Genomic DNA, 27,854 nt, shown 5'->3' with positions numbered 1-27,854 from the left:
AGCTGTGGAACAGACTGAAAGTGGGAAAGGGGGCCGCCAGCTTCTCTGAGGGGCTGATCTGAGGATGGACGTTAAATTCACATTTATAGGAAAGCCCATGGCAGTGCAGACAGCAGATGCAGTGGTCCAGAGCTGTCTTCATGTGAGTCTTAAACAGCTGAGAAAGCATCAAGTAGGTTGGGATCAAGCGTCCTTCCTGATGTGGGCAGACAGTTTGAGGCTCAAGATGGCTGATGAAGGCCTGATGCTCCTGCCAGGGCTCGGCTGTGGCTTCCCCAGGGACCAGCTTACACTGGCTCGGGCTTTGGTGACCTGCTTCCCAGATTTCCTGATGTGTGTCCTCACTTCCAAGAGCTGTCCAAGCTGGCTGTCAGAGGTGTCTAATTAAGCTGCTTGTGACTACTGCTCTGATGCTAAGAGCACCAGCTTCTGAGAGGGCTCTGGAGGTGGGGCTGGTTTCCCCGCCCCTGCCCCTGGCTGACCCTGGATGGGGATGACAGTTGGGCCCTCATCTGTGAGGTTCCTAAGCCCTAGCCCACAAAAGCCCAAGCTTGAGCTTTCCGCATTTGCCTCCACATCTCCCTAGCAAAGCTAGGCTCAACTTCTCCAAGGTACCCCCAAGGAAACTGGGGTGAGGGCCCCTGCCCTTAAAGCTCCTCCTGCATAACTCTTCATCTTGATTTTATACTGGCCAGGCCTGCCTGAAAATAGAAAAGTATGACCATCCATAAAAGCCATGGAGTACAAGCTTTAAGAACAAGGTCCCCCCCATCCCTGACTAAATGCCAAACATGAAGCCCAATCACTCAGTTCAGCCAGATGGGCAGCATGGGTACCCCATCATAGCTGGTCGTGGGAACAGCCTCAGACTCAGGCACACTTCCTGCCCTTGTCAAGCACGATCTTGCTGGCCAAAGTGATGACAAGGACGGGACGACACCGCTGAGAATGGAAAACCTTGCAATGTCCCTTACCACCTCCTGGGCAGCTAAGATGACTTGGAGGAGTGGAGTGCTTCAGGAGAGAGGGCCTCTCAGCTCCTCCACCTCAGCAGAGGGCTCCTGTATTGTGGCCAGAAGCAGGAAGGTTGTTCCTCACAGAGCAGTAACATGCCTACCCCCATGTCTGGATTTAAAGTCTGCAAAAAGTGAAGATGAACAAGTGCTCGCACTCCACTTAGGCCTAAAGGGAGTAGAAGGAAGGGGAAAAAGCTGACTCAGTTATGATTTAATTTTCACATACTTATTTCATCACCAGGCTCGACTGGCTCCAACATGTTCTGCTTACCTGGTCACCCAAGAATAAAGAGACACACACACTCATTTTTCAAGGTATTTCTTTTGTAAAGGAGCCAGATTTGGCAACTAGACTGAAAATCTTCCAAAATTCTGTACAAATGTGTAATATACAAATATACATAAGGCTTTTGCCGAGAAAAGACAGCACAACAAATGACAGAGGCGGCTTTGGTGTCACATACCACCCTAGGGCATCTCAATAGCCCCTAGGAATGCAAGGGGCTGATGGACCACAACATAGGCTACACATGTAAAACACACACTACATTACAATATGTACACCAAAGTATAAAAGACCCACTGTCCCCTTGGTCTGCTCACAGGCCCTCTGGCAGGAAGGCAAGCCATTCACCAGATAACCCATACAAGGGGAACTCCTTTAAGTGGGAGAACCTTGCAGAATGAACTGGTTCACCCTGAAAACCATTAACAGCACAGGGCATGCCCTTAAAGAGAAAGGTGGTCAGAGTGAATTCAGGAGACGGAGCATTCCTTGTGCTCTTTGGAGCTCTTCGTCATCTCTCTCTCTCATCCCCCAGAGTCTCACTCCATCTCAGTGAACCGGGCAAACATGGCCTTCCGGACAGCATCTTTGTAGGAATCTGCACCAGACAGTCCGTATGCGCTGCCTTTGGCGCCTAGGCCAGCTCCTTTTAGCCGGACTTGAGCCTGGGGGGTAATAAAATTGTAGTCAGCAGCTGGCAGGTAGGGTATGGACTGCCCCCTCCCCCCCACATCTAGCCCACTCCCTACTGAGCTGGACCATCCATCAGGAGACAGAAATTTTAAATAAAGACAGGGATTTCTACTTTGGAGAGCTGGAGTAGGTTTAAGGACTGAGGGGACCAAATGGGTGAGGGAGAAAGGCAGACAGAAGCACACCCTCCTCCAATTCCATGCCTGTTCAGCAAGCACTGTGCCTATTAAAGGGCCCCAAAGCCCAGGGAAGGCCTGGTAATTTTAGGTACAGATCATGGCAGGACAGCTCAAAGTCAGCAGAACTCGCCTGCACAAATCAACAGCAAGAGTTTGTTCTAAGCTACGCTGCCAGGTCAGGGAGGGAGCAATCACTGGCGGTGCTCTTGTCTAGAAGGCCAGGGGTCAAGGGCCTCTGGTCCTGAGCTCTGACTGAATAAAGGATTTCTTACCATGGATGAAAGTCCTACTAAAGTGTAACTTGTTTTATACATAAGCAAAAATCACTTAGAAATTAAAGCACAGTATCTTTCTGAAAATCCGATCTAAGCTACTGAGTCAGCATTAAGGTTTGTTTATATCGAAGGATGCAGAAAGACACAGTTCCTTAGGAGAAGGTAGGCTTTACCCAAAGAGACCCAAAAACCAGAAAAATCAAGATGGGTGCCACACCTGTTCCTCCCAACTGACATCTTAAAAAGAGGGTGCAACATGGGACAGCTACAGGGAAGACAACTCCCACTGGGGCCCAGGCCCTCTGGGTGCTTCCACCTCATCTCATCCCTGGGACAAGCCTGAAGGCCGCTGAAGCCCAATCCCACTGCTTACCTCAATGGGGGCTGTGATGCCTTGACACTTTCTCCCCAAACCTGAGCCTTCCCGCCAACCCATGGCCTGCAGCATCTTGTTGCCAATGTTACTGTGGTCAATGCCATCTTTGGTGGGCTGCTCGTAATTCCTGCCAGTGGCAAACACACAGTTACTCAAAACAGCCAGAGCCCCGGCTCAGAAAGCGGAAAATGTGCACAACACATACACGGTGCCAGCATCAAACTGCTTCTTGCGCTTGGGTTCTGGAGGCTCTGGGATGCCATATTTCTCCCGCCTTTCTGCAGCACGATCCCGGTATTTCATCTACATGGGAGAATAGCCCGGTTAGAGATATTCAGATTTCCATCTGTAGCAGTCTCAAGCACCCACACTTCAGACTGTCACCTAAGGTGCTTCCTTCATCTGGAGCTTGGCCTTTCAGAGTGCCTGCAAATACCACATGCCCTGTCTTCCTGGCTGCACTTCGTCATATCCCAAACGGTAGGTCTGTAGAGATGATCTGTGTGTGGAACCTGGGGCAAAACTACGTTTCCAACAACCAGTTTTATTTAACGAGTCACCTCTTGTCAAGCTCTTCAACCAGCCTGCTGGATGTGGGCACGGAGGTCCTTGAGGGAGAGGAGGGCAGGGCTGCTGTTCTCCCTCAGCATTTGGACAGGCCCACCTCCAGGAAGACAGAGCCAAGAGGTGGCTTCCTGAGACCTGCTCTACAGTCCCTGGGGAGCTGGCACCATAAAACAGTGGGAAAAAAACAGGAAGGTAAAAAGCTTTAGCTATGGATACCTCACAACTGTCTTGGGGTGAGCAACTTCAAGTAACTTGCTCAGAGGTTCATCTCTAACCCATAGGCCTCCATTTGTACTTAAACCCCTGGGTGGTTGGCTCTCAACTTGCTTCATCAACTACCAAGTGACTGCTCATTAGTGATCCCACTGCTTCCTTCTAGGTCACCTGCAATCATTCTGTGTCCTGCTGTTCCCTAGGCCTCATCTGAAGCTCCCCTCACTGTCCACAAAGGCTTCCCTGGCTAAACAAGCTCACCCTATCCTTACTAAAACCCAGTGTACTTCACCAGTGGGTCTCTGGCACTCAGGACTTGTGAGTGGTCTTGAGCACCCTCATGAAAGGACAGTGCAGGGCTCACAGTGCACACAGCTTGGGTCCAGTCTACATGAGCCATGACGGCCAGGTGACAGATATGTGACAAATCCTACCCTGTCCCTGGGACCTGGAACAAGTGCTACAAATAAAAGCCAAGGGCAGTTACCCCAAGACACTCGAGTGGCACATTGACCCCCATTCACCTCTCTCTCCCTCAGCTCCAAGGCTTCCAGCTCCTGCTCGCTCAGTCTGGATCGTCGGTAGATGTCCATGTTTTGCTGTATGAGAGATTTAACAAACATAATTCATATCTTCCTAATTTGAGATGTCAAAACATTATTAGTATCTATTGTGCTCCTAGTCAAAGTCCAATTCAGTACATTACAACAGGAAGGCCAGAGTTGGGTGTACCTGGAGCTGCCACGCTCCTTTCCTCTCACAATCTGGAACAGACTATACTGAGGGGCAGCCTTCTAAGAGGCAATCACTTAATGCAGGTATTTACTGAACCCTCACTACCATCAGGGCACCCACAGCATCTCATTGTCTCCCCTCCCTGAGTCAGATCAGCTCAGAGAAGCATGGCCACCTTGTGGAGGTCTGAGAGCTGCTGGTGCCTGACCAGGGCGTCTTTGTTTGGGAACTGGCGCCGGCAGAGCAGGCAGGCCATCTTCTTCCAGTCGGCCAGCTTTTCTTCTTCACTCTCAAGTCTCTCCACCAGCTCCTCTTCGTTGTCACTGTCACCACTGTAAGCAGCAACCAGCCCCCTCTAGAGACAAGAGGAAGGTGGGTCATTGCAAATGTACAACAAAGAAACAGCAATGGCTAAAGTAACGCCTAATCCAAGCTGTGAGAGAATGCCCATTACCCATACGTCACACATCAGTGAGGAGAGCAGCTAGGTCTTCCGGTGCTGGGCCCGACAGCCTCCCACCAACAACCCTCTTGGGAACCAAGAAGACTTCCTGGATGGCTTTTCTCAAACTACTGACCATGTCTGAAAACCCCAAATACAACAGATCAGAGTAATGACCCACTCAGGTAAGTATCTACCAAGTAAAACACGCTTTTTTGGTCTTAATTTTCTCTTTCCAGACTGTTAAAACTCACTATTTACAAATGCAATAAAACTCAACTAACTGAGCTCAGGAATCTGGGCTTTATTCTCTGTTCCGTCTCACTTGCTCTCACAAAGCCCTGAATATAGATTCTGTGTGCATAAGCTGCTTCAGATACCCACTGACAGGGACACATCCGTTTTAAGCAGGAATGAGATTAGCCAGATGCTTAGCTCAAATGGTAAAGCATCTGCCTGCAATGCAGGAAACCCAGGTTTGATCCCTGGGTCAGAAGATCCCCTGGAGAAGGGACTGGCAATCTACTCCAGTATTCTTGCCTGGAGAATTCCACGGACAGACCATGGGGTTACAAATAGTTGGACATGACCGAGTGATTAACACTTTGACATTAGCCAAGATGCAGATCAGACTGAGACACAAAGCAGACACAGCCCTCAAACACTGGTTTAAAGCCGGTGCCTCCTTACTTTGAGGGGGTTCTCCTCATCTCCATTTCGCACCAATTCGGGGATGAGCTGTTGCCTTTCTGCTAAGGCTCCCTGGGAAACAGAGAACAAGTCATAAGCCTCAAGTTTTACCTAAGCTGCCCTCAGGAAGTAAGGCCATCCTTGTTACTGTTACCTTCTTCTCAAAGAGAGCAAAGCCGGCATCTGCGGCAGCAGATTCTCTCCTTTCTTCTTCCCTCAAAGAATTAACAGGTTGAAAGCTGTTTTTAAAATTTTCTTTCTGCTTGTTTAAACTCTTAGCCCAGCGTTCCATGTCTTTGGCGATCTAAAGTCAAACAACAATCACAGAGATTTAGGTAGAGGAATTTAGCAAACAGTCTATACCAAGACAACAAGCCATTATTGTAACAAACTGTAACAAAATCTCTTTTGCCCTTATCTTTTATGAGATACTGCATACTACCAAAGTCATTAATGAATATTGTTCCAAAGTCTGTGAGTCTTTCAGACAACTGACAGATAACAAAGAATGACACTAGAAAACTGCACAGTGCTCTAGGAACTTAGGGCTTCCCTGGTGGCTCAGATGGTAAAGAAATCTGCCTGCAATGCAGGAGATCCAGGTTTGATCCCTGGGTGGGGAAGATCCCCTGGAGAAGGGAATGACTAGCCACTCCAGTTTCTTGCCTGGAGAATTCCACAGACAGAGAAGCCTGGCACGCTATGGTCCATGCGGTTGCAAAAGAGTTGGACATGACTGAGTGACTAACTAGACTATAAGCTTAATGTAAATAAGATATATGGCCCAGTTTTTAAGAATCCAAATAAAGCTAAATGCCACTACCCCACCCCACCCTTCGATTAAAAAAAAAAACAAAAACAGAGAAAAATGGGTCTGCTGGTTGGGTCATGATCTCACCTGCTGGGCTGTTTTGCTCTTGGGTTTCTCCTTCTTTTCCTTTCCCTCTTTTGCAGGAGGTAGGCCTGTCTGCTGGTGGGAATTAGACTCTGCAGCCAGCACGTAAGTCTCCTTCTCTCCATCCCAGTATAGGTACTGCTGGGTTAACGAATTGTAGTAGTACTAGAATAAAAAACACAATTAATGCAGACTTTCTCCTGGGTCAAACCACTAACCTAAAGGCGGGTTTTTACTTCTTTACATCTACATTACTTTGTCAAAAAAATTAAACATAAAAACATAAAGCATGTTGCAGACCAGTAATATTTCCTGGGCAGAGAGGAGGTGCTATACACCTTGGTGTAGGTGAGGGTAATGAACCAGCTGTCCAAGAGGTGTGAAACTTCTTGGGTGAGTAGAATGTGGTTTCGAGAGTCTAGAGTTTCCATTAATTAAACCCTGGGCCTGGAGGGTACCCAAAGAGCAATAAGTCTGACTCCTTTCCACAGAAAGACCATTTACACAAACCAGGTGGCCAGAGCAAGTGGTTCAGAAGGAGCTTTTTCTCACAAGTCCTCCATGACAATCAGTTAACATCTCATTGTTAGGTTCAACCATACAGAACCCTGCCTGTTCTGTTTGGATGCCTGGGCAACCAAACAGGGTTGTAAAACACCAGCATGGGAACCTAGAAGGAGGTGACAGGTGAAGGAACCTGATCTGAAGTGTGTGGCGAGAACGACAACAGAGAATGGGTAGCAGCTATCTCTCCTCTTCTCTGTTCTCCAATCGCTTACTCTACCTGCTCAACAAGGGCTCAGGAGAGACTGCCTTTTGCATCTCTTCCAGGGGAGGCGGTGCATGTCAGATACAGGAGCCACAACTTTTATGGCCACCAAGAAGAATGGCCTGGGAAATGGCCAGACTCCACAAGAGCAGTGGAAGAAACATGTACAGGCCCAGCCCGCTTGGCAGGTCCCACACAGCTTCTCACCTGACTCTCAGAAACCACAAGCTCTCAATGCCAAGTTCCTGTTAAAAGCACTTATTTTTACTATTCTATATATACACACAGCTTCTGGTCATAAACTGTTGCTTATTTATGGAGTGTTAATGTTGCCTTTCCTCTTTAAAAAGTTCTATACACTGCCAAAAATAAAATATCCACTCCACAGATCTGCTAATTTTTACTCTCAAAAATACTAAGTAAAAAAAGAGCCGTACACAAAAGGTCACATATTGTTTGATTCCATTTATACAAAATGTCTAGAACAGGCAAACCCAGAGAGACAGAAAGCAGTAGCTGCTGGGGTGGGAAGGAATTAGGAAGTAACTGCTTAATATATAGGCTACAGGGTTTCTTTTTAGATTGATGAAAACGTTCATCAACATTAGACGATAGGTGCTCAACACTGTGACTACACTAAACATCTACTGAACTGAACACTCTAAATGGCTGATATGTGAACTTTCTCTCAGTTGAAAAAAAAAAAAATCACAATTTAAAATTTGTATATAGGTGTCTACATGAAGATTAACAGTCACCTGAAAATTTTAACATGACAAAATAATCCATGGTAATAGGAGAAAGAACAGTGCTTGGGGCAGGGGAGGTGGTACCGAACAACAAGAGGCACCAGAGAATGTTTAGCATGCTAGGAATGTTCTTGCTCTTATCGTGGTGCTGGTAAATGAACAAATGTATATACATGTAAATAAACATTCAAAGAACTGCAAGAACTCCAAGTGTCAGTTTCATGAATTTTTCAGTAAGTACATTACACCTCAAAACGTCTGTTTTACCCCTTAAATTACCTGCGAGTTGGGGTCATAGTACAGCCCTGTTGTCGGATCATAGTAATATCCTGAAGATTCATCATACTGATACGTGGATGTGTCAGGCACTGCTGCAAAAACAAAACCCAGCACACAATCATTCCAGGGTAGAGACTGGCTTTACTTCCAATTCTAAGCCACTGAGATGCAGCAGGTCGTCTTCTCTCATATCCCCACGTGTCCCGCTGACACCCACAAAGGGAGAGGAGCGCTTATTAAACAAAATCAACAACTAGGACCTTCCAACTGTCAACAGCCCCATGAAGTTTGGCTTACCATATTTGGTACCAGGAACTACACCAGTAGGGGAAGCGGCTGGGGCCTGTGTACTTGTGCTAGTGCTAGGCTGTGCTTCCTCAGTCTGGAAAGAACAGCAGCTTCAATATAGTTTCAACTGTAAAGCCTCTCAAGAGAACTAAATCACTGCAATCATCCAGCAGGAAGGGCCCCCTGACAGACCCACTGTAGCAATGATCTAGGGCAATCCTTCAGCAAAACACATGCTGACAACTGTCTTCCTAAATGTCAAGTCGAAGCATGCATAGTATAAATAGACCCTGCGTGGAATCTTGCATTTAAAATACAGACAAAATTATTTCAGTACATAATACTATTAGACAGAAAGAAGCAAGGTTGGAATGTGTGTGCATTACTCAATCCTGGCTTACACAGTGAGAAAAGATAGCACTTGTACAGCAACCGTTTCCCCAAAAATCACCAGTTCTGTATCTAAGATGACAGGATTACCGGAGAGCCGGGGGGGTTGGAGGTCTGATTATACAGCTGGGGACTCTGGGATACGACAGCCGCTGAGGTGGTGGTCACCGCTGTGCCTGATGATAAACACTGGAGTTACAAGAGCCAAGGCACTGAACTCTAAACCAAATGTCCTTACCTGGAATGCCCAATCTAGAGTCTGTCTTTGTATATGTCAGTTTTTAACCACCTAATTCCCAGTAAGTACTCTTTAACCGATGATATTGTCATTTTTATAATCCTACTAGAATGTGATACACAAAGTCAGATATTCTATGATGGCTAAGAAGGGGCAGAAAGTTTCCACATCTGCTCTGGGGTTGAAAATAAATTTTAACTGCCACACCTTTGTAATTCTGGAACAAAAACTAGAGGAATAGCTTTTAAGAGTGACCCTTCTGATTGAGGTCTGGACCCAAGACTGCTCACCTGAACTTACATGGGCACCCACAATTCCAAACAGCAGAGAGGGAAAAAATACTGAATTCAATTCCAAGAATGAATGCTCATTATGGCATAGTCTCTAGGAGCTTTGTATCAGCTCCTGATGTGCACAAGTGTTAGTTGCTCAGTCCTGTCTGAATTTTGTGACCGCATGGACTCGAGACCACCAGGCTCCTCTGTCTGTGGAATTCTCCAGGCAAGAACACTGGAGTTGAGAAGCCATTCCCTTCTCCAGGGAATCTTCTGGACACAGGGATCAAACCCGTGTCTTCTGCATTGTAGGTGGATTCTTACCATCTGAGCCACCAGGGAAGCCCATTGCACAAGCAATCCCAATATCCCCCCAGAAGCCTAGGCCCATGGTGATAACCCTGAATGTGCCCAATCCACCCAGTCTTACAGGGAAATGGCTCTCCTAGATTGATTTGGATTTAATGAGAACATCTAGCTGTATGTCCTTAACTGTATTTGCTTAAACAGGAGATAAAAGAATATGAAGTCTATTACCTGATGCAGATGATGCTTCAGATTCTAATCCTCCAGCTTGTTGCTGATAAAACTGTTGGTAATCCTGTGAGTACTGAAGAAGAGTCCACCGTTAAAGCTGCCATTCTTGGACATACTCTGGAGACCAGAAGTCAGATAATGGTCCAATCTACCCACCTGAGCATACTGGGCATAGCCATCTTGGCCTGGCTGCAGGTAACTGTAGTCCACACTGCCTCCTTCGCCACTCTGAGACTACAATGTCAAAAGAAGAGGAAACACAGACAAACTTAGTGGACACTGAGGTCTTCAAATGTCCTTGGAGAGCTTCTAAGGCAAGCACAATCACAGAGCTGACTTCTGTGAATCTGGGTACCTCCACCACCACCACACTACTTGGAACAAAAAGATCCTCCCCTTTACCTGGGTGGATGACCACTGAGCAGCAGCAATGGCTGTACTAGCCACGGAGAAGGCGCTGACCCTGTTACCATCTGGGAGGACCAAGTCTCTGAAACCACAAAAATCCAACCATGTGATTTTATATCAGTATGCTTCCCATCACTTAACCCCACGCTACCCAGAAAACAGTAATTCACTCCAGACTTTACTGGAAGGTCTCCAATGCCAGCAACACCACATTTCAGAGTGAGGAAGTGTTTCCACGGGCAAAGCCCTAAGTGGGCATGTATCCCTGCAGTATCGCTGCTCTCTTTTGTACTCTTCTATTTAATAAGGTGTCTACTTGATGAGTAATGATACTAGAAATGGGAAATTTACATCACTAGAATGAAGCTCTACATACCTGAAGCTTTATATTAGCATGCTGTTGTGGAAGGAAAGAATTATTTCCAGATGGGTTGTACCATTCTGAAGCAGTCTGCATAGCACATATTCTCAACCCATCTACTAAGTCTGTCTTGTCCTGCTCTCAAGCCTTCTGGCAACTGGTTATTGAGGATAGGAGGGAATAAGTGCTAAGAAGACAAGTGTATCCTTCCCAGCCAATCAGGAAGGATAGCACCTCAGTGCAGAGAACATGCAGTTAGCAGCGCATTCTTGGACAAGCATGCAGATGCAGCAGTCTGAAGTAAGGGCAATGAAGCAACTCACTTTCTGGCACTTTTTGCAAAATCAACCCCAATAGTTTTGCCATCAATTTTCAAAGGAGGATGGAGACTCTGTAGTATCTGTAGCAGCTGAGAAGCATCCTACAGGAGAATGTGAAGAAAAACAATTTTGTCATTTTTGTCACGTAACTGAAAATCTCTACCACCTATCCTAGTCAAAGAAATATTAAAAAAAAAAGAGAATAGCAATTCATTATTATCTGTGGATATGAAATCATGAGAAATAATACCTCTTTCAAGGTATCAAGTTTTTAAAGGAGTCAGTGCTTAGGTCAATCTAAAAGCATGAAAAAAGACTAAACTGTGGCTCAGACTTCAGTTCAGCCAGTTATCTACAGGTATACCAATGGTATTTTTACCACTTACTAAAGCCATCAGCCTATAATTTAGCACTGCAATAACTGTCATTACTTAAGTCTTGAACTTTGGACTCCAACAGCATTAGACGTAGTATCACAACTGGATGAACCACATTTGCCTCTTATTTCAGTTTCTTTAAAAAGGAAAGATCCAATTAACATCTCACCATTGCAGAAGACAGCTGCACAAACGCGAAGCCTCTGTTCTGCTGGGTCTGTTTGTCTTTTATGAGGCGGATGTTATTGACAGCTAAGGACGCATAGGGAGACAGTGCTGTCATGATGGAATCTACCACAGTGTGTGGAGCGATGTTTCGAAGTATGATTGCTGCAGGTGAACAAGACAGAGACATGCATTTCTACCACCAATGCCTTTCAAAGCAGATTCAAGTACAAACAAATCCATTTTGGGAGGTTTCCCGTATATCTGACCTTTGAATGCAGGGGGATGAGGGGGTGCTGACCCCACTCCCACCACGCAACAGAACATCTGTGTATAACTTTACAGCCAGCCCTCTGTACTGGTAGTTCCACATCCCCAGATTCAGCCAGTAAATAGTGTAGTACTGTGTGTGCTTGGCTGCTTCAGTCAGATCTAACTCTCTGTGACCCCATGGACTGTAGCCCACCAGGCTCCTCAGTCCATGGGGATTCTCCAGGCAAGAATACTGGAGTGGGTTGCCATGCCCTCTTCCAGGGAATCTTCCCAACCCAAGGACTGAACCCAGGACTCCCACACTGCAGGTGGATTCTTTACTGTCTGAGCCACCAGAGAAGCCCAGTGAGTATTGTAGCATTCATTTAAAAAAAAAAAAAAAAAAAGGGAAGAAAATCAGCGTAAATGCACATGGTTCAAACCCATGTTGTTTAAGTGTCAACTGCATATATCTTTCACTTTGACGTTGAAAAGAAATCCAAAAATCAGTCTTTAATGAGACAATCTGAAGCCACTGACTGCTCCTCATTAAAAAAAAGCAGGAGAACTAAAACATCCAACAGAGGTCAGTTTCCAACATAACAGTCAAAAGATTACATTTGCACTTACTATCACAATAGTAATCAACAGACTGAACTGATTCTGTGGTTCCAGGGGGCACTTCCTGTTCAGAGTCTACAAGAAAGGAAAGAAAAGAGGAAGAATCAGTAATTGAAGACAAAACAACAAACCAACATAAGAAATACATTCAAATACCAAAGTTTTAAGTAAACGTAGCTGTTATTTTTTCTTTTTTAACCATTTGTGGCTACAGTAAAACCTCATTAATTTTGACATTAATTTTAAATGTGGAATGCAAAAACTAGGCCACTGTAGGACTTCAGAGGACTTCACCTCTGTATTAAAGAAAAGCAGATACAGAATGCAAAGCAGGAAAGCTGACTTAATTTTGAAAAATAAAAGAACTCTTTGTATTCTTGCACTCAACAGCAGGATCTACTAAATCTAAGGCAGGATGTTTAAAGAAAATAACTACCTAAACTAAGGTAGAAGGTTTAAGGAAAATATATACGTTATTGCTTAAATGCCCCACAGTCTGTACTTTTCCTTAGGTTCACAGACAACCCAATTAGTCAAGTTTCAATACATATTCCCAAACAGCCAAATCTGGGCTTACCAAACTTGTCTGCTCCACATCGGAAGCATTTTAGTCTTTTCCTGAAATTGTTAAGGCAGCACTGGAAAAAAAAAAGTTTTATCTGTAATTCTATCTCATGGTAGGCCAGGTTTACTAGTAACAAAGTGGGTTAGAACAAGAGGGTCACGGGCAAGTCCCAGTGAGGAGCAATAAAAGCAGAAGGTGATCCCACGCATTGAAGACAAAGGAGCATTAACCTAAAAATTTCACTATGTGAATGACCCCTAGAAAAATACATTCTGACATATTTTGAAGTAGAATTCCATTTTTCTCAAGTTGGGGAAAAGTTTCAGTTCATCCCAAAACCCTGCAGCAAGCCACTGGCAAAGTTCTCCCTTATGTCAGAAAAGCACTCTATAGACCACTCTATATACACAAATACAATGTGAATGAAATACTGTCTAGAGTCCTGCTGGACATGTGACACCAAGTACTCTCAAAATGTCAATAGCAACACCTACTTTGTGACTTTGGTGACATTTTGCCCACTTAGGGTTTTGCCCATGGATACATCCTTCCTCACTCATAATAGACCTTATATAACTCCCTTATATAACTCAGGCAGGGCCACAAAGGGTTTTGTTAACAAAGAGATTGCCAAAAGATGACAGCACTAAAATGGAAGAAACAGTAAAGTAAAACAAACTTAAAATCTTAATTGAAACACTGGGCTTAGAATCTGGTTCTTAAAATCTCTCATGTTTGAGGAAGTCTGTCCTCTAATACCTACTCAGGAGGACCCAAGAAAGTCACAAGTATGAAAATCACCTCATGATAAAAGCTGGTGATCATGTATTTTACCCATTTTCTTGTTTGGATAGTCAAACAAATAGAAAACAAAAAACCCCAAGAGTTTGGTTTGTCTGGGAAGAACACGTGCTTACCTTGTTACAAAGCCAATCTTCAAACTTAGGCCTGGGATTGCTATAATGCATTGCAATATGCTTTCCTTGAATCACCAGCTTTTTCTGTAAAAAAAAGAAGTAATTAGTTATTCCCATTGTGAGGAACATGTGTCCATTTTCCCAGGGCAGAGCACACTTCGGAAAAATCAGTGCTCTGGAATTAAATGGACAACATACGGGGAGGACCAACCACCGCCACCTATACTCTGCCCATCCAATCCTTCAGATAGGCAGTAAGAGAATGGGATGCGGAGTAAAGGTAAACGGAGTCAGGGAGTGCTGAGAAAGCTGACACACGCTATAAACGCTGACATGCACCAGGCCGTGTCTCCAGCAGAGACAGAAGTCCTAACATTCAGCATTGACAGGCTGCCTGAGAGGTGACAGTCTAGTTCAAAGAGCAGAAGACACAACTCTCCCAGTTCTGAGGTTGTCTCCTACTTTAGCCCTTAGCGTGGTGTCCTCGGGCTTCGCTTCACTTTTCCCCCAGTCCCACATCCTTATGCAAAGTGAAAGCCTTTACATTTCCCCTTCACCCAAATTCCTGCTTCAGGATGTGTCCTTTGGGGACAATGAGAGGGAAACCCATTTTTAAAGGGAAGCTGGTGACAATTTTCTCAGGAGACACTAGTCTGAATGCCATCGATTCTAAAAACAGCTAAATGAGGTTTCTTCCTGCCAAGTGCAACCACGTGATGTCCTGAGTGACAGATGTGTTTTTCACTGAAATAAGATGGTACTCTCTTCAAGATGAGTAACCAGGAGGCCAATGAAGTTTCTTCAGGGGGTTAGGAAAAGTGTGTAAGTGTTTATATACCACCTCATCCTTCTAGTCAACTGTTTGACTACAAGGGATTTTATTTTCAAAGGTGAAAATTCCGAGCTGAATCAGTTTACCAAGAGCACACCCAGCATCTGCCCCCAAAGAGCCTTCATTTAACAGGAACACCTTTTCTGTTTTTTTTCTGGGGGGAGGGAAAGGGAGCGGGGTGTTCTGACACCGTCAGAAGGGATTTAAGTAGGAGGTTAGATATCCAAACTTTTTAAAGGAGTCTAACCCCTCCAAACATACATACTGTTGAGTAATTTGGTTCTTGCAAATCCTGGAAGAGTTAAGACATGCTGTGAATGTTGTCTCTGCAATATCTAAAGGCAAGACTGCATGTCTGGCCAAGAGGGAAAGAGCTGAAGGTCATCCACTCACTGTGTTGTATAGAAGCAAAAATAAAGAAGCTGGGAGATAAGTCAACAGATCATCCCACTAGGAGGGATGTGCTGGTTTGGGGAGACTCCAAACTATCACTGAGTCCCTAATCCTACTGGCCTTTCATTTCTGGAGTGAATTTGAACTGTAATGAAATAGTTACACATTAACACAGCTTTGTATACATTAAAATTGTGCCGCTTTTAAGTGTCTTTCAGGTTTTAATTTCCCAGGAGTTTTTTAAACTCCCAAGTCATTCTGATACATCCACCATATTAATATGATGCTTTAAAAAGATGCTGTTGCGTAAAGAAAGCAGGTTCACCTGAAGCTTGTGTATGTCCTGAATTTTACTGGGATGGTGTCCATGGTATGAAATGAATTAAGATCTACCATTGTAAGATCAGGTTGTCACCTCTGGGTTAAGGATGTGAGAGGCTTAAAAACCTAACAAGTCAATCAAAATGATATCCTCATTAGTGAGTTTCATTATTAATGATATTAAGTTTCCAAAGAATATAACTCTTATTTATGAGTGACAAATCATAAAATGCTGCAGAGAAGCAACATAATGAGTTAAGCAAACTTCCCAGAATGCACCTGGTTAAGGCATTCAATACTGTGCTTTGGAGTTCTGGCAAAAAATGTTATTTATGTGCCAAGCACTAAACATTATCTTGACAAACTGTAGAACGCTTCAGTTAATGCCACATCAAAGAAATCATCAAAGATTTGCTTTGAACAGACTGTAAGAGGCATTCTCAGGGAGATTAGGATGTTAATGCCACTCTAACTAGATTAGACAGCAGCAGGACACCAGATCTTAGGCTAATCTCATCAGACTTACTGTTCATAAATTCTACTAGATCCTTAAATAGTTCTTGAAGACCCATATGAGCAGTTATGCCTCTAGGAGGCTTGAGGTCTCCAAGTTGAAATAATTACTTACAAAATTCCTACAGCAGACTTCAATTATATTCTATTAATTGTCAAATTGAGAGCTGGATAATCTAAGATGACTCTCAAAGGACATAATAAACAGGAATATAATCAGGGGAGGAAAGGGGGAACATTCAAGATGTTCTGATAACTACCAGACAAATATTCAGTGGTTAACAAGGTCATGTCAGGCAGCCATGTTTTAAGGCAGAGCAAATTCTGCAGTGTAATTTAGTGTGGTACTATATTTACTCCAGTAACATCAATTTTAATATATACAAAGCCTTTTTTTTTTTTTTTTTTTAAAGTCACTCCTTTGGAACAAACCACTCCTTCAACCTTTTTTTTTTTTAAATTGTACAGACTTGTTCCATTTTCATGAATATCTAGACTTGGTGAGTGAAGCAACCTGATTGGCTTCCATCCAGCTGGTAGCATCTTGCAAGTGATAAAACTCCACGAAGGCGAAACCACGGCTTACACCTAGAGACAGCATTCAGATATAGACGGGATACTCGTGTTAGTCAGTTCCTTTATAACAGGTGAATCTCTCTCCCACTGCTTCAACACTGCGTGACAAAGCCAATTGGGAAGCAGCTTTACAAATGTGACTTGACTTGGGGATCTTCTTGATACTTTGCCATGGCAAGGAACCAAGCCGCCTGAACTAAATGCCACTCGATTTGATTCCACGCTTAAAAAGTAACCATGCAACCGATTACAAACAGTCAAACAAGGAGTTTATACATCACTACTTACCGAAGGGAAAAAAAAGCCCCTAAAAACAAAGTTTTTAAAAAGGTCCTCAGATGCTTTCTAACATCGTTTTCAAAGAGTCACATTCCTTAGCCATGGCAAACCTTTCATTCTGAATTCATGTGCTTGAAGACTGGGGAATATCAGGATGTTCTTTAGGGACTGAGGTGCGAATGGGGAAGAGAACCAGAACAGCAGGAACTAAGCAAGCTCTCACCTGTTTTCCTTTTCATCAGCCTCACGTCCGCAGGCTGAGGGCCTTCAAAGGATTCCATCATTTCTCGAATCTGCACAGGGTTTTACACATTTACTGTTAAAGCTTTAGCCACAAACCATTCCACACTAAAGAGAGTTCAAAGACTAGGGATTACCTCAACTTAAGCTTATGTTACTTAAGCTTAATTGGCCAAGCTTTTAAATTTCTATCATCAAAATGCAATTAGTCTAAAAATAGAATAAAAGAAGGGATGCTTCTCATAGAAACTGATGTACTGTAATAGCTCTGGAAGCCTTCTTTACCTGCTGATGGGGGATTTCCTCAAGTACAGCTACCTGATGTTGTGAGACACAGCCTTGCTTGTGGTGTGCTGACCCTCAAGCTTCCACCCGCCCCCCAGGCTAATCTTGTCCTTTGTTCCAAAGGACCAGAGAGAAAAGAAAAAGATTTAAAAGAGGCAGATGATATGTCATCATGCTCTGAAGTAGAGTAAGTAGAGTCTCTGAAGGAGACTAAGAAATCAATAGCCCCAAAACAAGGAACTCCCTTAAGATAAACATTTTTTGCACAATGTCTTAAAGAAATAAGTTTCCTTACATTTACATTAGAAAAAAAAAAAACTTGTAATATTCTTAGGCTCCTAGTAAATCAAAGTGAACATGAATTGGGCCTGAAGAAAGACTTTTGGCTGCTAAGCTTATTACTGATTTCAGAGCAAACCTTCACTGCAAAAGGCAAAATACATTAAAAAAGACATCAGTCTCTTCAGCAATCAAACCAGGCAGCAATACTCTCAGGAAAAACACCAGGGACAAATTTGTGAGAGACTCTTAGTGGCTTCCCCATTTCATTATTACGTGTAAAGGTTGCAGGATTATATTATTTGGGGTGGATGTGCCTACTAATTAAAATTCATTATACTCCAAATGAATACTACTAGCGCTTTCAAGGTCATTTGCAGACATGAGGAGAGTAGTAAAAAATCTGAGGTGCCTGACGTACATGTTCCTCGCAGAGGTTACACTATGTTTTGTTTCAGCTTTCATATTGTAAACAGATGTCCTTCTACTAGTTTATTTAGTGGCAGGTATTTCACATTTTTGTACTTTTTGTTGGCGATTTCACTGTTTAAAATGGCTCTCCAAAAAAAAAAATAAAGTAAAAATAAAAAAAATAAATAAAATGGCTCTCCAGGTGTAGTGCTGAAGTGCCATCTAGTGTTTCTAATGCAAGAAGGAAGGCTGTGATGTACTTCACAGAGAAGATATGTTAGAAAAGCTTCCTTCAGACCTGAGTTACAGTGCTGTTGGCTGTGAGTTCAACGCTAATGAATCAAAGCATATATTAAATAAGGCACCTTTAAACAGAAATATACACAAAATAAGGCTATATATTGATCTGTTAATGAAAATGTTGTGACCAGGGGCTTACAGGAATCTAAGTTTGTATTTCCCCTAAGAGCATAAGTCAATACTCCTAGTGGCTTTGGAGACTACCACAAATAGAGAGTAGGTAGAAACGTTACATCGAGCCAGACCCAATCACCTGACTCAACTTCATGCTTGGTAACATAGTTACTGAAAACTTAGTTACCAGAGCAACCAAAGACAAACTCTATGAATACAGTGATACAGTAACACACATAGTAACATAATTAACTAAACGTAGTTACTCTAGGAGTTCACATGTCAGTGAGGGGATTAAAAAAAATGATGAAAGTGATAAACTGAAGTTCAAGAGAATGCTATAATTTTAAAATGCTTTTAAGGATCCCAATACGAGGAGGCTTCCCTCATAGCTCAGTTGGTAAAGAATCTGCCTGCAATGCAGGAGACCCTGGTTTGATTCCTGGGTTGGGAAGATCCTCTGGAGAAAGAAATGGCAACCTGCTCTAGTATTCTCGCCTGGAGAATCCTATGGACAGAGGAGCCTGGCAGGCTACAATCCATGGGATCACAGGAGTCAGACACAACTTAGCAACTAAACCAACACCAAAGAGCCCAATAAGCAAATTTCCCACAAGTATTGCACAAATTTGGGGAATCTCAGAAAGTTTACTTGGAAAAACCTGCCTTCTTATGGTAAGCACTTCTAGTTCCCTGAGAAGCCTGAAATAAACAAGCACTACAATCTTGTTTCATTATCAGAAGGTAGGGCCCCCAGGGTCAGCTAGGGGATTGCTCTCCCCATTGCCACCCACTTCTGCAGACTTCAAGGGCCACAGGCTTAACAGACTCGAGGGAACAACATCATCAACAAGTAAACTTTCCTCAACTGACTCCTGCAGGATTTCTTCTACCCCCTACTCTACATGCCCATAGCTACTGCTACCTGAGCTCAGCTCTGCCTTCCTTCCAGCCCCTGCCACTCCCTGATTCTATCACTCAAACCTGCACAGCTTGTTACCAGGCAGAAAACTTCAGCAGCTTTTTTTATACTTAGCTGGGCTTTCAAAGATTCCAGCAATGGCCCCCAAATACGCTTTTCTCCTGCCAAACGTCTTTGATTTTAGTCAAATTAAGCTAGTTAGGGCCAGCCCACACCTTATCCTCAGTTCTTCACCAGATCAAAAGATTTTCTATCCCTCAAGAATGAGCTCAACTAACAGCTCCCTGGAGCTCTTCCTTACCCTCTACCAGTAACACAGCTCCCTTAAAGAAGCCCTGAGTTACTACCCCACAGAACTACTTTCAACAAGACCTCTTCCGACACTTATCCCTTTCTACTCTGCACTGTCTTCATTATCTGTTGACTTTAGCTATCATCCTTAAGCGTTTCTGAGGCAGGATCCATGGTTCTGCAGTGTAACAGTACACAGTGGAGCAAGTGTGCTTTGGAACACAAATAAATACCCACTATTAACTCAAACATCCCATCTCACCTTCTGTCACTCCCAGTGTTTTAGAAGACCAAGGCCGTGTGAACTCAATACAGCTCTAAAATTCATAGTCAGACTATTACCTTGAATACCCCAAGGCAATAGATACTGGCATAATACTGTGCATTTATATGGTTTATTAAATATACTTCAAAACATCACATTCATTTTACAGACATTGGCTGAGCAGCCTCCTGAGTTCAAGGGTTGGGGATACACATAAGAAATTCTGCCTGGGGATACCCCTGGTAGTCCAGTGGTTAAGAATCCACCTTCCAATTCAGGGGATGTGGGTTCGATCCCTGGTCTGGGAACTAAGATCCCATATGCTGCAAAGCAGCTAAGCCCATGTCCACAACTAGACAGGTTAAGACTCTGTGCTTCCAACCCAGGGGGCATAGTTGGGGAACTAAATGCCTACATAGCACGGCAAAAAAAAAAGGGGGGGTGGCACGGGGGCATATTGGTAGAACAATGGACATATCCAAAGTTGCCTGCAGCAGAAGCCAAATGGTGGATGGGGCTGGAAGGAATGGGTGAAGGCCAGAGATACCACTGGAAACCAGGCAGTGCCCAGTACACCAAAGCCATAGTTGACCAGTCTGAGAAGTGGGAAGCCAGGCTTGTCAAAAGGCTTTCCTGAAGTTTCAAATGGAGAATACAATTTCCATCAAATCAAAGGATGCTGGATCATTAAAATGTTCTTATGGATATAATCTCAGTGAATAAGTGACCATTTCAACAAAAATGTAGTGACTACCTTCTAAGAGCTATTACTGAAAGAATAAAAACTGCTCCCTATAGGTCTGAAAACTGTATATTGAGCTTCAAAGTCTAAATACAGAGATTATCTATGAGCTAGGTTGAGAGAACTTCATCCTAATTATAGAAAAGCACTTCACTAGATATAAGCTTGAGCTAAAAAGAACACAGGAAAATAATGGTTAAAAAAAAAAAAGAAAATAATGGTAGAAGCTCAGAATCTGTTGGGCCTACTGATAGCTCAATAGAACAGTTGGTCCCCCTTACATCGCTCTCCGTGATGGTGATGGGAAGGCCGCGAAGCATGATGGTCTTGCTCTCCCTCTCGTCACTGATGTCATGCCTATAGTCATGTTCACCATAGTCACCATCAGAATGGTAGCCGTCTTCGGATCGGTCACTGTTCCTTCTTTCACGTTCTCTCTGATTTACAATGAACAAAATTGTAATTCAAATCACACTGGGCTTTTTATACTCTTTGATCCACTCCCTCCACTCCTAATAATTCATCTTTAGGCACAGAGATAATACAATAATTCCACAATGAAGTTCACCATACTGTCTTTTAAAATAGCAAAAAACAAAAACCCCAAACCTGGCAACAATCATTTAATTTCAGGAAGAATGGTTTAACAACTCACCGAATAGTATATCAACACATAAACAGTATTACTAGTTAAAATAAGATGATTATATGCATAAAAAAAGAAAAAAAAGTGCTAAATTATATGGGCAGCACAATATTACTTCTAAACAAAGTTGATGCATATGGAAAGAAATGTGAAAAAAAGCTATGCTATAATATTAAACTACAACTTTCAGAAACTATCTGAGGCCAAGGGATGGTACATAATTATGCCCCAACTGCCTCATCTTTAAAATGGGTACAATAACTACATTATGTGGTCGTAGTGAGATTTGAATGAGTTCATCTAAGTCATGTGCTCAGAAGAGTACCTGGTGAGCCCTAGGTAAACCCTGGCCAATAATTCTGACTACAAGGCTCAGTCTGTCTTTGAGAGTTATAGCTGACTAAACAGACTTCAGAATACTAAAGTGTGTGACTAGAACACTCCACCTGAGAGATTCCCACACTTGGTATATTTATTTCATAGTTCTAACAACTCCATCAATAGTTGCTGGTCACTCACCTCTGGACTGTCATAGTCTCGGTAGTCGTCATATCTATCACCCCTCCGATCATCACTAGATCTTTTGTAATCTGAGTCCCTCCGCCTGCTTCTGGATTCACGCTCATCACGGTCATCCCTGTCTATGATGGAACCGTATCTTCCACTGCGCTCCGTTCTACTCACTCTGCCAGGGAAGAAAATTTTCCTTTATTCTTAAGTATATCACATTTTGTCCCTTTAGAAAGCATGGTTGGAAAAAATTTCAATCCGCATTTTGGTTTATAAGGTATCCAAATAGTTCAATGCATCCCTTAAAATTTATCATCAAATAACAACTTATAATTGAGACAATTACAATTCAGATAGGTTGTCTGTCCATGTTTATCCTGCATTTCCCCAAGTCTGTGATCTACACATCACTCCTTTCTTCCCTGATTTCAGATCTCAGTGATCAATTTAAACAGGAAGACTGCAATTACAGCTGTTCCTGCCAGGGACTGTTTCTAGGACCCGCTGCAGATACCAAAACCCATGGATGCTCAAGTCGCACAATAAGCCCTCTGGTACACCCAGTTCTGCACCTACAGACTCAGTTAGCTACAGATCATGTAGTACTGTATTTATTGAAGAAAATCTGCCTGGAAGTGGACCTGCACAATTCAAATCTGTGTTGTTTAAGGGTCAAATGTATTCTCATTTTATTCAGTTTCAAAGGAGAACATATCCTGACTCATCCACTCTGAAGCGTATTCTCACTACAGAGAAACGGACCACTGAACTGGATGAGTTAGTTTTTCTTTTTTTCCCCGTTAGGCAGTTAACCAAGTTTAATTGTTATAATAAGCAGCATCATCAGAGAACATTATTTCCTATAACATCTGATTTATTTTTGATTACTGGGCAGCACTGAGCTTTACAGGAAAATCTAATAACAAAAGGCTTAAACCCACTGGACCACAGATACAGTTCTTTTTTAAAAAATTAATTTATTTATTTTAATTGGAGTCTAATTACTTTACAATATTGTAGTGGTTTTTGCCATACATTGACATGAATCAGCCATGGGTGCACATGTGCTCCCCATCCTGAACCCCCCCCCACCTCCCTCCCCATCCCTTCCCTCAGGGTCATCCCAGTGCACCAGCCCTGAGCACCCCGTCTCAGGGTGTGCTCGTGGACCGGCGATCTATTTCACATATGATAATATACGTGTTTCAGTGCTATTCACTCAAATCATCCCACCCCCGCCTTCTCCGACAGAGTCCAACAGACTGTTCTACACATCTGTGTCTCTTTACAAACAGTTCTTTGATAAACTGTTTACCAGATTCATAAAACTGTGGAAGGACAAAATAAAGGGAAGTCCTATAAGGGCATCATTTAGAGTATATAGATTTAATAAAAAGAAGTGAATGAGGACAAATAGTCCAGGGCAATTTCACAATGTAAAGTATGTGAATGAGAGACCCTAAAACAGTAAATGTTTATTTGGAATCAAACAATGACATCATGTAATATGAACATTTCCTGAGTCCCAGTGGGCCATCAGTTTGATCTATCACTGGGACTGGACTCAATATTAAGGAGGCAGCTGGCTGAATAAGCAGAAGTTGTGTGTTTAAATCAAATGGTTTGAGGGGGAGACCCCACAGATGACACAGGAGCCAAATGCTCTCATCTTAATTCTGTTAATTCTTTAGCAGTTTTTCTTTCTTCTTTTTTAATGTAACTCATGGTCCAAAGCTTCTCAGCTCTATAATCTGGATCATCTTGTCATGGAGGGGATAATAATGAGAACTGGCCTTCACTGACTGCTTTCTACAGCCAGGTACTATGCAAAGTGACAGGACAAATTTCCTACTTTCTGCCAGAGGCTGTTATCCACATCAGGAACCTTCATGATCTCCTACTCCACGGAGCCCTTCTTTGCTTCTTTCTTTCTTACCCTTCAGGCTTCACCTTAAGAGAATACTTTCTCCAGGAAGCTTTCCCGGCTGTTTCCAAGAAAACACAGGTTCCTAAGTGTTCTAACAGTCCCCTCAACTTCTTTTACCACAGGATAGTTCACACAGTATTTTCATTATCTCACTAAACCATGGGCTTGTGCAAGCAAGTATCATGAAAGTGCTCACAGAATGCATGACACAAAACACAGACTCAAATATTAGTATGATAAACAATTTTCAACAAATAGCTCAGTCCCCATTGAAATATTGAGATCAAAGGCACGTAAAGTAATAACTTACCGTTTGTCTGAACCCATTGTTCTACTGAAGATCTAGGACACTGCGCCAAAAGGTTCAAATGTGCTTTTTTCTAGGAGACAAGAGAGATCCGTTGCTGCAAATCTGGGAGATCACCTAAGTCAACTGTTTCATAGCTGGGACACCACTGAGACTGGAATTTCTTCAAACCATTAACAGTGATGATCTAAGGTTGAGGGGTGGGGACCAACTGTAAACATTAAAATCAAGCGATGGTTTTGCTAACAATGAGCATAGCAGGAAGGCGAGCAGAGTTAAAAATATTAGATTCCATATTCAAACACAAACCCATAAAAGGATGCAAGCAGAAGATTCCTTCCCTGCTCCCACTGTAGGATTACAAAGCAAAAAGGGCACAGCTGCAATCAGCTCCCTGTGTTCTGAATCAAAGCAACTCCAATGGGGTAGTTGGTCCTTAAAACATTATCGAAAGTGTCTTTATTAATACAAGGAGCTAAACGAAATTCAAAAGTTACTCATGAAAAATTTAAAACCTTTCAGAAAGCCGATGTTGGGCTAACTGAAAATAGACTCCGTTTAAAACGCAACGGCAGATCCAAAGCTGTATTAGCAAGAGTAAACTTCCGTACGACTTAATTCCAAGGTAACAATAATCACCACAGGTCCCTGAGGCAGCCAGCCTGGCCCCGCTGCGCACTGACGGTGGTAAAGCATCACACAGCTAGACGGCCCTCAATGCTTGCGATTGTAAGCATTGTAACTGAGAAACTAGTTACAGCTCTCCCTGGCGCCTGTTCTAGGCAGCCGTTCAACGAACATGTGAAATAATACAGGGAACGGAACCATCAGGGAGGAACAAGGCCCTGGACAGAATCCCTGCTGCAGCCCCTCACAACGCCTGGGCACTGCCCAGACCCACCTCCGTGGGGAGTCGCGGGCGAGATGGCGGCGCCACGGACTGCGCGACCGACTCAGGCATCCAGCTTTCTCTTCCTGCTTGCAGTTGCGCCTCCCGACCCCCAAGAGGTTCCCAGCCCCAGATCACCCTTCACCGAACAGCTTTCCGGAGAGTTGATTCAGGCGAACCTGCGGAGCTATGGCGGCTAGAGACTGTCAGGGCGCCCCTGAGAAGTATCTGAGGGACAGACAACGACTCCTTGCTCAACTTGGCCTGGGAGTTGGAGACACGTCCCGGGAGGGGCACACTCACAGCTCCAAGAGAAGAGGGCCTCGGGCTGGCCGGGAGAACGCTCTCTGAAAGCTGACAGCGCTGGTGGAGAGGAGGGGCGCGGCCCTCCAATGCCTCGGGTAGCCCTTCGAGATCCCGCTGGGGCTGAAAGGCCGCAGCGTGCGGCTGACAGGGAGGCTCTACAGGGCCTGCCATAGCAGAAAGAACCGCCAGTCATTACGGGCGGCCGCCCCACTTACCCCCAAGAAGGACGGAAGTAACAGCAGCAGCAGTTTATGCCAAGGAATTCCAACAGGGTACGGCCGCTTCACAAAATGGCGCCTCCGCCGACGGCCGTCTCCTACCCACAGTACCTCGCGCCTATCCCCTCCCCCCACCACACGTTTCCTGAGGAGGAGGCCAATCCGCGAAGGTGTCTGGCTGCGCGAGGGCTGCTGGGAACTGTGGTCGCTAGGGCAGTATGTCACTTAACTACGGCCTGTGTCAATTTCCTACGTATTTCCCTTTCTTCAAAACCTCGGCCTTGTCTACCTTTTCCAGATCCGGATTAGACCTTTTATCTTTATTAAGCATAGTAATTATTTGCCTTTGCTCCATGGGCCTTAGTACAGTTTGTTTTCACTGACGTGATGTAAACCAACACATTTAATATGACTTTAGTAGAAGGAAAGTAGGTTGATCACCTTTTGCATTATGGAACGCTAGATTTTATTATTGGGCTGCATGCTTCACAAATATGTATTTCCATGTTCATAACCTTTTGAGATGACTGTTAAACCCATTTTGCAAGTAAGAAAATTGACGTTTCTGGTAATTCAGAGGATTCTTAAAGGCAGTCTTCAGAATATTATCTTATTGATAATCTTCAGTCTAAGGCATGGACACGGGAAAGTTACCTTCCAAGGTTAATAGAACAGTTGAACGGCACCATCAACTCAATAGACACGATTGTGAGCAAACTCCGGGATATAGTGAAGGCCTGGGAGGCCTGGCATGCTGCAGTCCATGGGATCACAGAGTCTGAGACAACTGAGCAATTGAACAATTTAATAGTTACTAATTGTCTGTCTAATGTGGTATGCTGTGTTCAGTCATGTGTGACTTTTTGCAACCCCAAGGACTGTAGTCTGCTAGGTTCCTCTGTCCATGGGATTTTCCAGACAATACTGGAGTCGGTTGCCATCTCTTCCTCCAGGGGATCTTCCTGACCCAGGGATCGAACCCATGCCTACCTGTGTCTCCTGCATTACAGGTGGTTTCTTTACCACTGAGCCACTGGGAAGACATCTCAAAATTAACACAGCCTGGGAGCCATCCATGACTTTTTTTCCTTGCACTCAATCTGTCAGCAAATTCTCTTGACTCTACCTTTAAACAGCTGCCTCAAATGCTGTTCTCCTAGTCAAAACCATTATCACTGTCCTTGTTTTAGAGACAGTAGGTCACACTAAAAGGTCACACTGTGGGTTCCACACTATAGTGGTGGAACTGGGATTTGAATTAGTAAATTTGGTTTGAGTCCATGCTTTCATCCACTAGAATGTAAACTCCAGAAGGATGGGGACTTTTCTGTTTAGTTCACTACTATATCCCCCAGTGCCTCTGCTGCTGCCAGGCACAGGGTATACACTAATAAATATTTGTTGAGTGAACAAATGAATCCACTACCAAAATTAAAAGTGCAACATTTGCAGCAGAAAGAAGCAGAGATGCTTCAGCAATTCGAGAGATATTTGGTCCCTGACTCATCAGTCAAATGGTGGTATATCTATGTATCCAATTAACATAACTTGCCCACTGGCATTCTTTATAGATAGTTTAAGAGAACTGATTTTTAAGGTCACATATACAGATTGAAAAACTAGACCATAACGAGGCAGAGGAAGGTATTAGTTATGGAAAACTGAACTTATACTCTTCTCTTTATGGGTAAGAAGAAATATTTCAAGAATAAGTAGAAGGATGGCAAAAGAGATTTCAAACCAGAAGCTTCAGATATACTAGGAAATCTTTTTCCTGGAAAAACATGTTTTAACTAAGGCTTATCCTTCAACTTCAAGGACATTAAGTGACTGACACTGGAAACTCTTTGGGTAATTAAAAACATGCCTCACTTTGGCAGCACATATACTAAAATTGGGACAATAAAGATTAGCATGGCCCTTGCACAAGGATGACACACAAATCTGTAAAGCGTTCCATATTTAAAAGAAGAAAAAAAAAACCAAAACACCCCATGAGAATAGATGGAAAGGTAGAAATCACTGGATTTCAGAATGGATAACTTTTCTTTCTCTCTTCTCCTGGCTCTATCTTCCTATCTATCTATCTACCTCCCTACCTGCTTCCCTATCTATTCTCTACCTTTTGTTCCAGCTGCTATAACAAAATGCCACAGAATGGTTAAGTTGTAAACAACAGAAAATTTTTTCTTACTGTTGTGGAGGCTGGGAAGTCCAGGGTCAAGGTTCCAGCAGGTTTGGGTGACAGCCCTCTTCCAGGCTGCAAAATTCTTCTATCTTCATATGGTGACTTCTGTGGAATTTCTTTTATAAGAGCACTGATCCCATTATGACAGCTGATGGCTCCACCTTCATGGCCTAATTACTTCCCAAAGTCTTCACCTAGCAATACTATCGCCTTTGGTGTTCA

At 43.5% G+C, this 27,854-nt stretch overlaps 1 protein-coding gene and 1 non-coding gene across 3 annotated transcripts; one reads left to right on the top strand and one right to left on the bottom strand.

Annotated features, from left to right (window-relative positions):
• Positions 1–1,319: 1,319 nt before the first annotated feature.
• RBM5 (RNA binding motif protein 5) lies at positions 1,320–25,583 on the bottom strand. 2 transcript variants are annotated; one of them, XM_043442200.1, is made up of 25 exons: positions 25,442–25,583; positions 24,035–24,104; positions 21,807–21,972; positions 20,923–21,078; positions 17,016–17,085; positions 16,452–16,525; positions 13,879–13,962; positions 12,974–13,034; positions 12,406–12,471; positions 11,528–11,688; positions 10,985–11,082; positions 10,295–10,382; positions 10,049–10,126; positions 9,893–9,965; positions 8,933–9,018; positions 8,462–8,546; positions 8,165–8,256; positions 6,371–6,532; positions 5,627–5,776; positions 5,473–5,544; positions 4,516–4,695; positions 4,130–4,204; positions 3,031–3,128; positions 2,823–2,952; positions 1,320–1,967 (listed from the first exon to the last, which is right to left on the bottom strand). In XM_043442200.1, the coding sequence occupies exons 2-25, from the start codon at positions 24,049–24,051 to the stop codon at positions 1,842–1,844; spliced, it is 2,448 nt and encodes an 815-aa protein (XP_043298135.1). In that variant the 5' UTR covers positions 24,052–24,104; positions 25,442–25,583; the 3' UTR covers positions 1,320–1,841. The 2 variants fall into 2 exon arrangements, with proteins under 2 accessions (XP_043298135.1, XP_043298136.1); XM_043442201.1 differs by having other exon boundaries at positions 25,438–25,523.
• A 1,724-nt stretch (positions 25,584–27,307) lies between these two features.
• On the top strand, positions 27,308–27,410 carry LOC122425206. Its single transcript, XR_006264755.1, has one exon. It is a non-coding gene; the product is annotated as a U6 spliceosomal RNA (small nuclear RNA).
• The last annotated feature ends 444 nt before the right edge of the window (positions 27,411–27,854 follow it).

Source organism: Cervus canadensis, chromosome 22 (assembly GCF_019320065.1).
Source record: "Cervus canadensis isolate Bull #8, Minnesota chromosome 22, ASM1932006v1, whole genome shotgun sequence".
In the NCBI taxonomy this organism is placed as follows: Eukaryota; Metazoa; Chordata; class Mammalia; order Artiodactyla; family Cervidae; genus Cervus; species Cervus canadensis.
The sequence above is the reverse complement of the archived record's forward strand: the minus strand, read 5'-3'. Positions and strand labels throughout refer to the sequence as shown.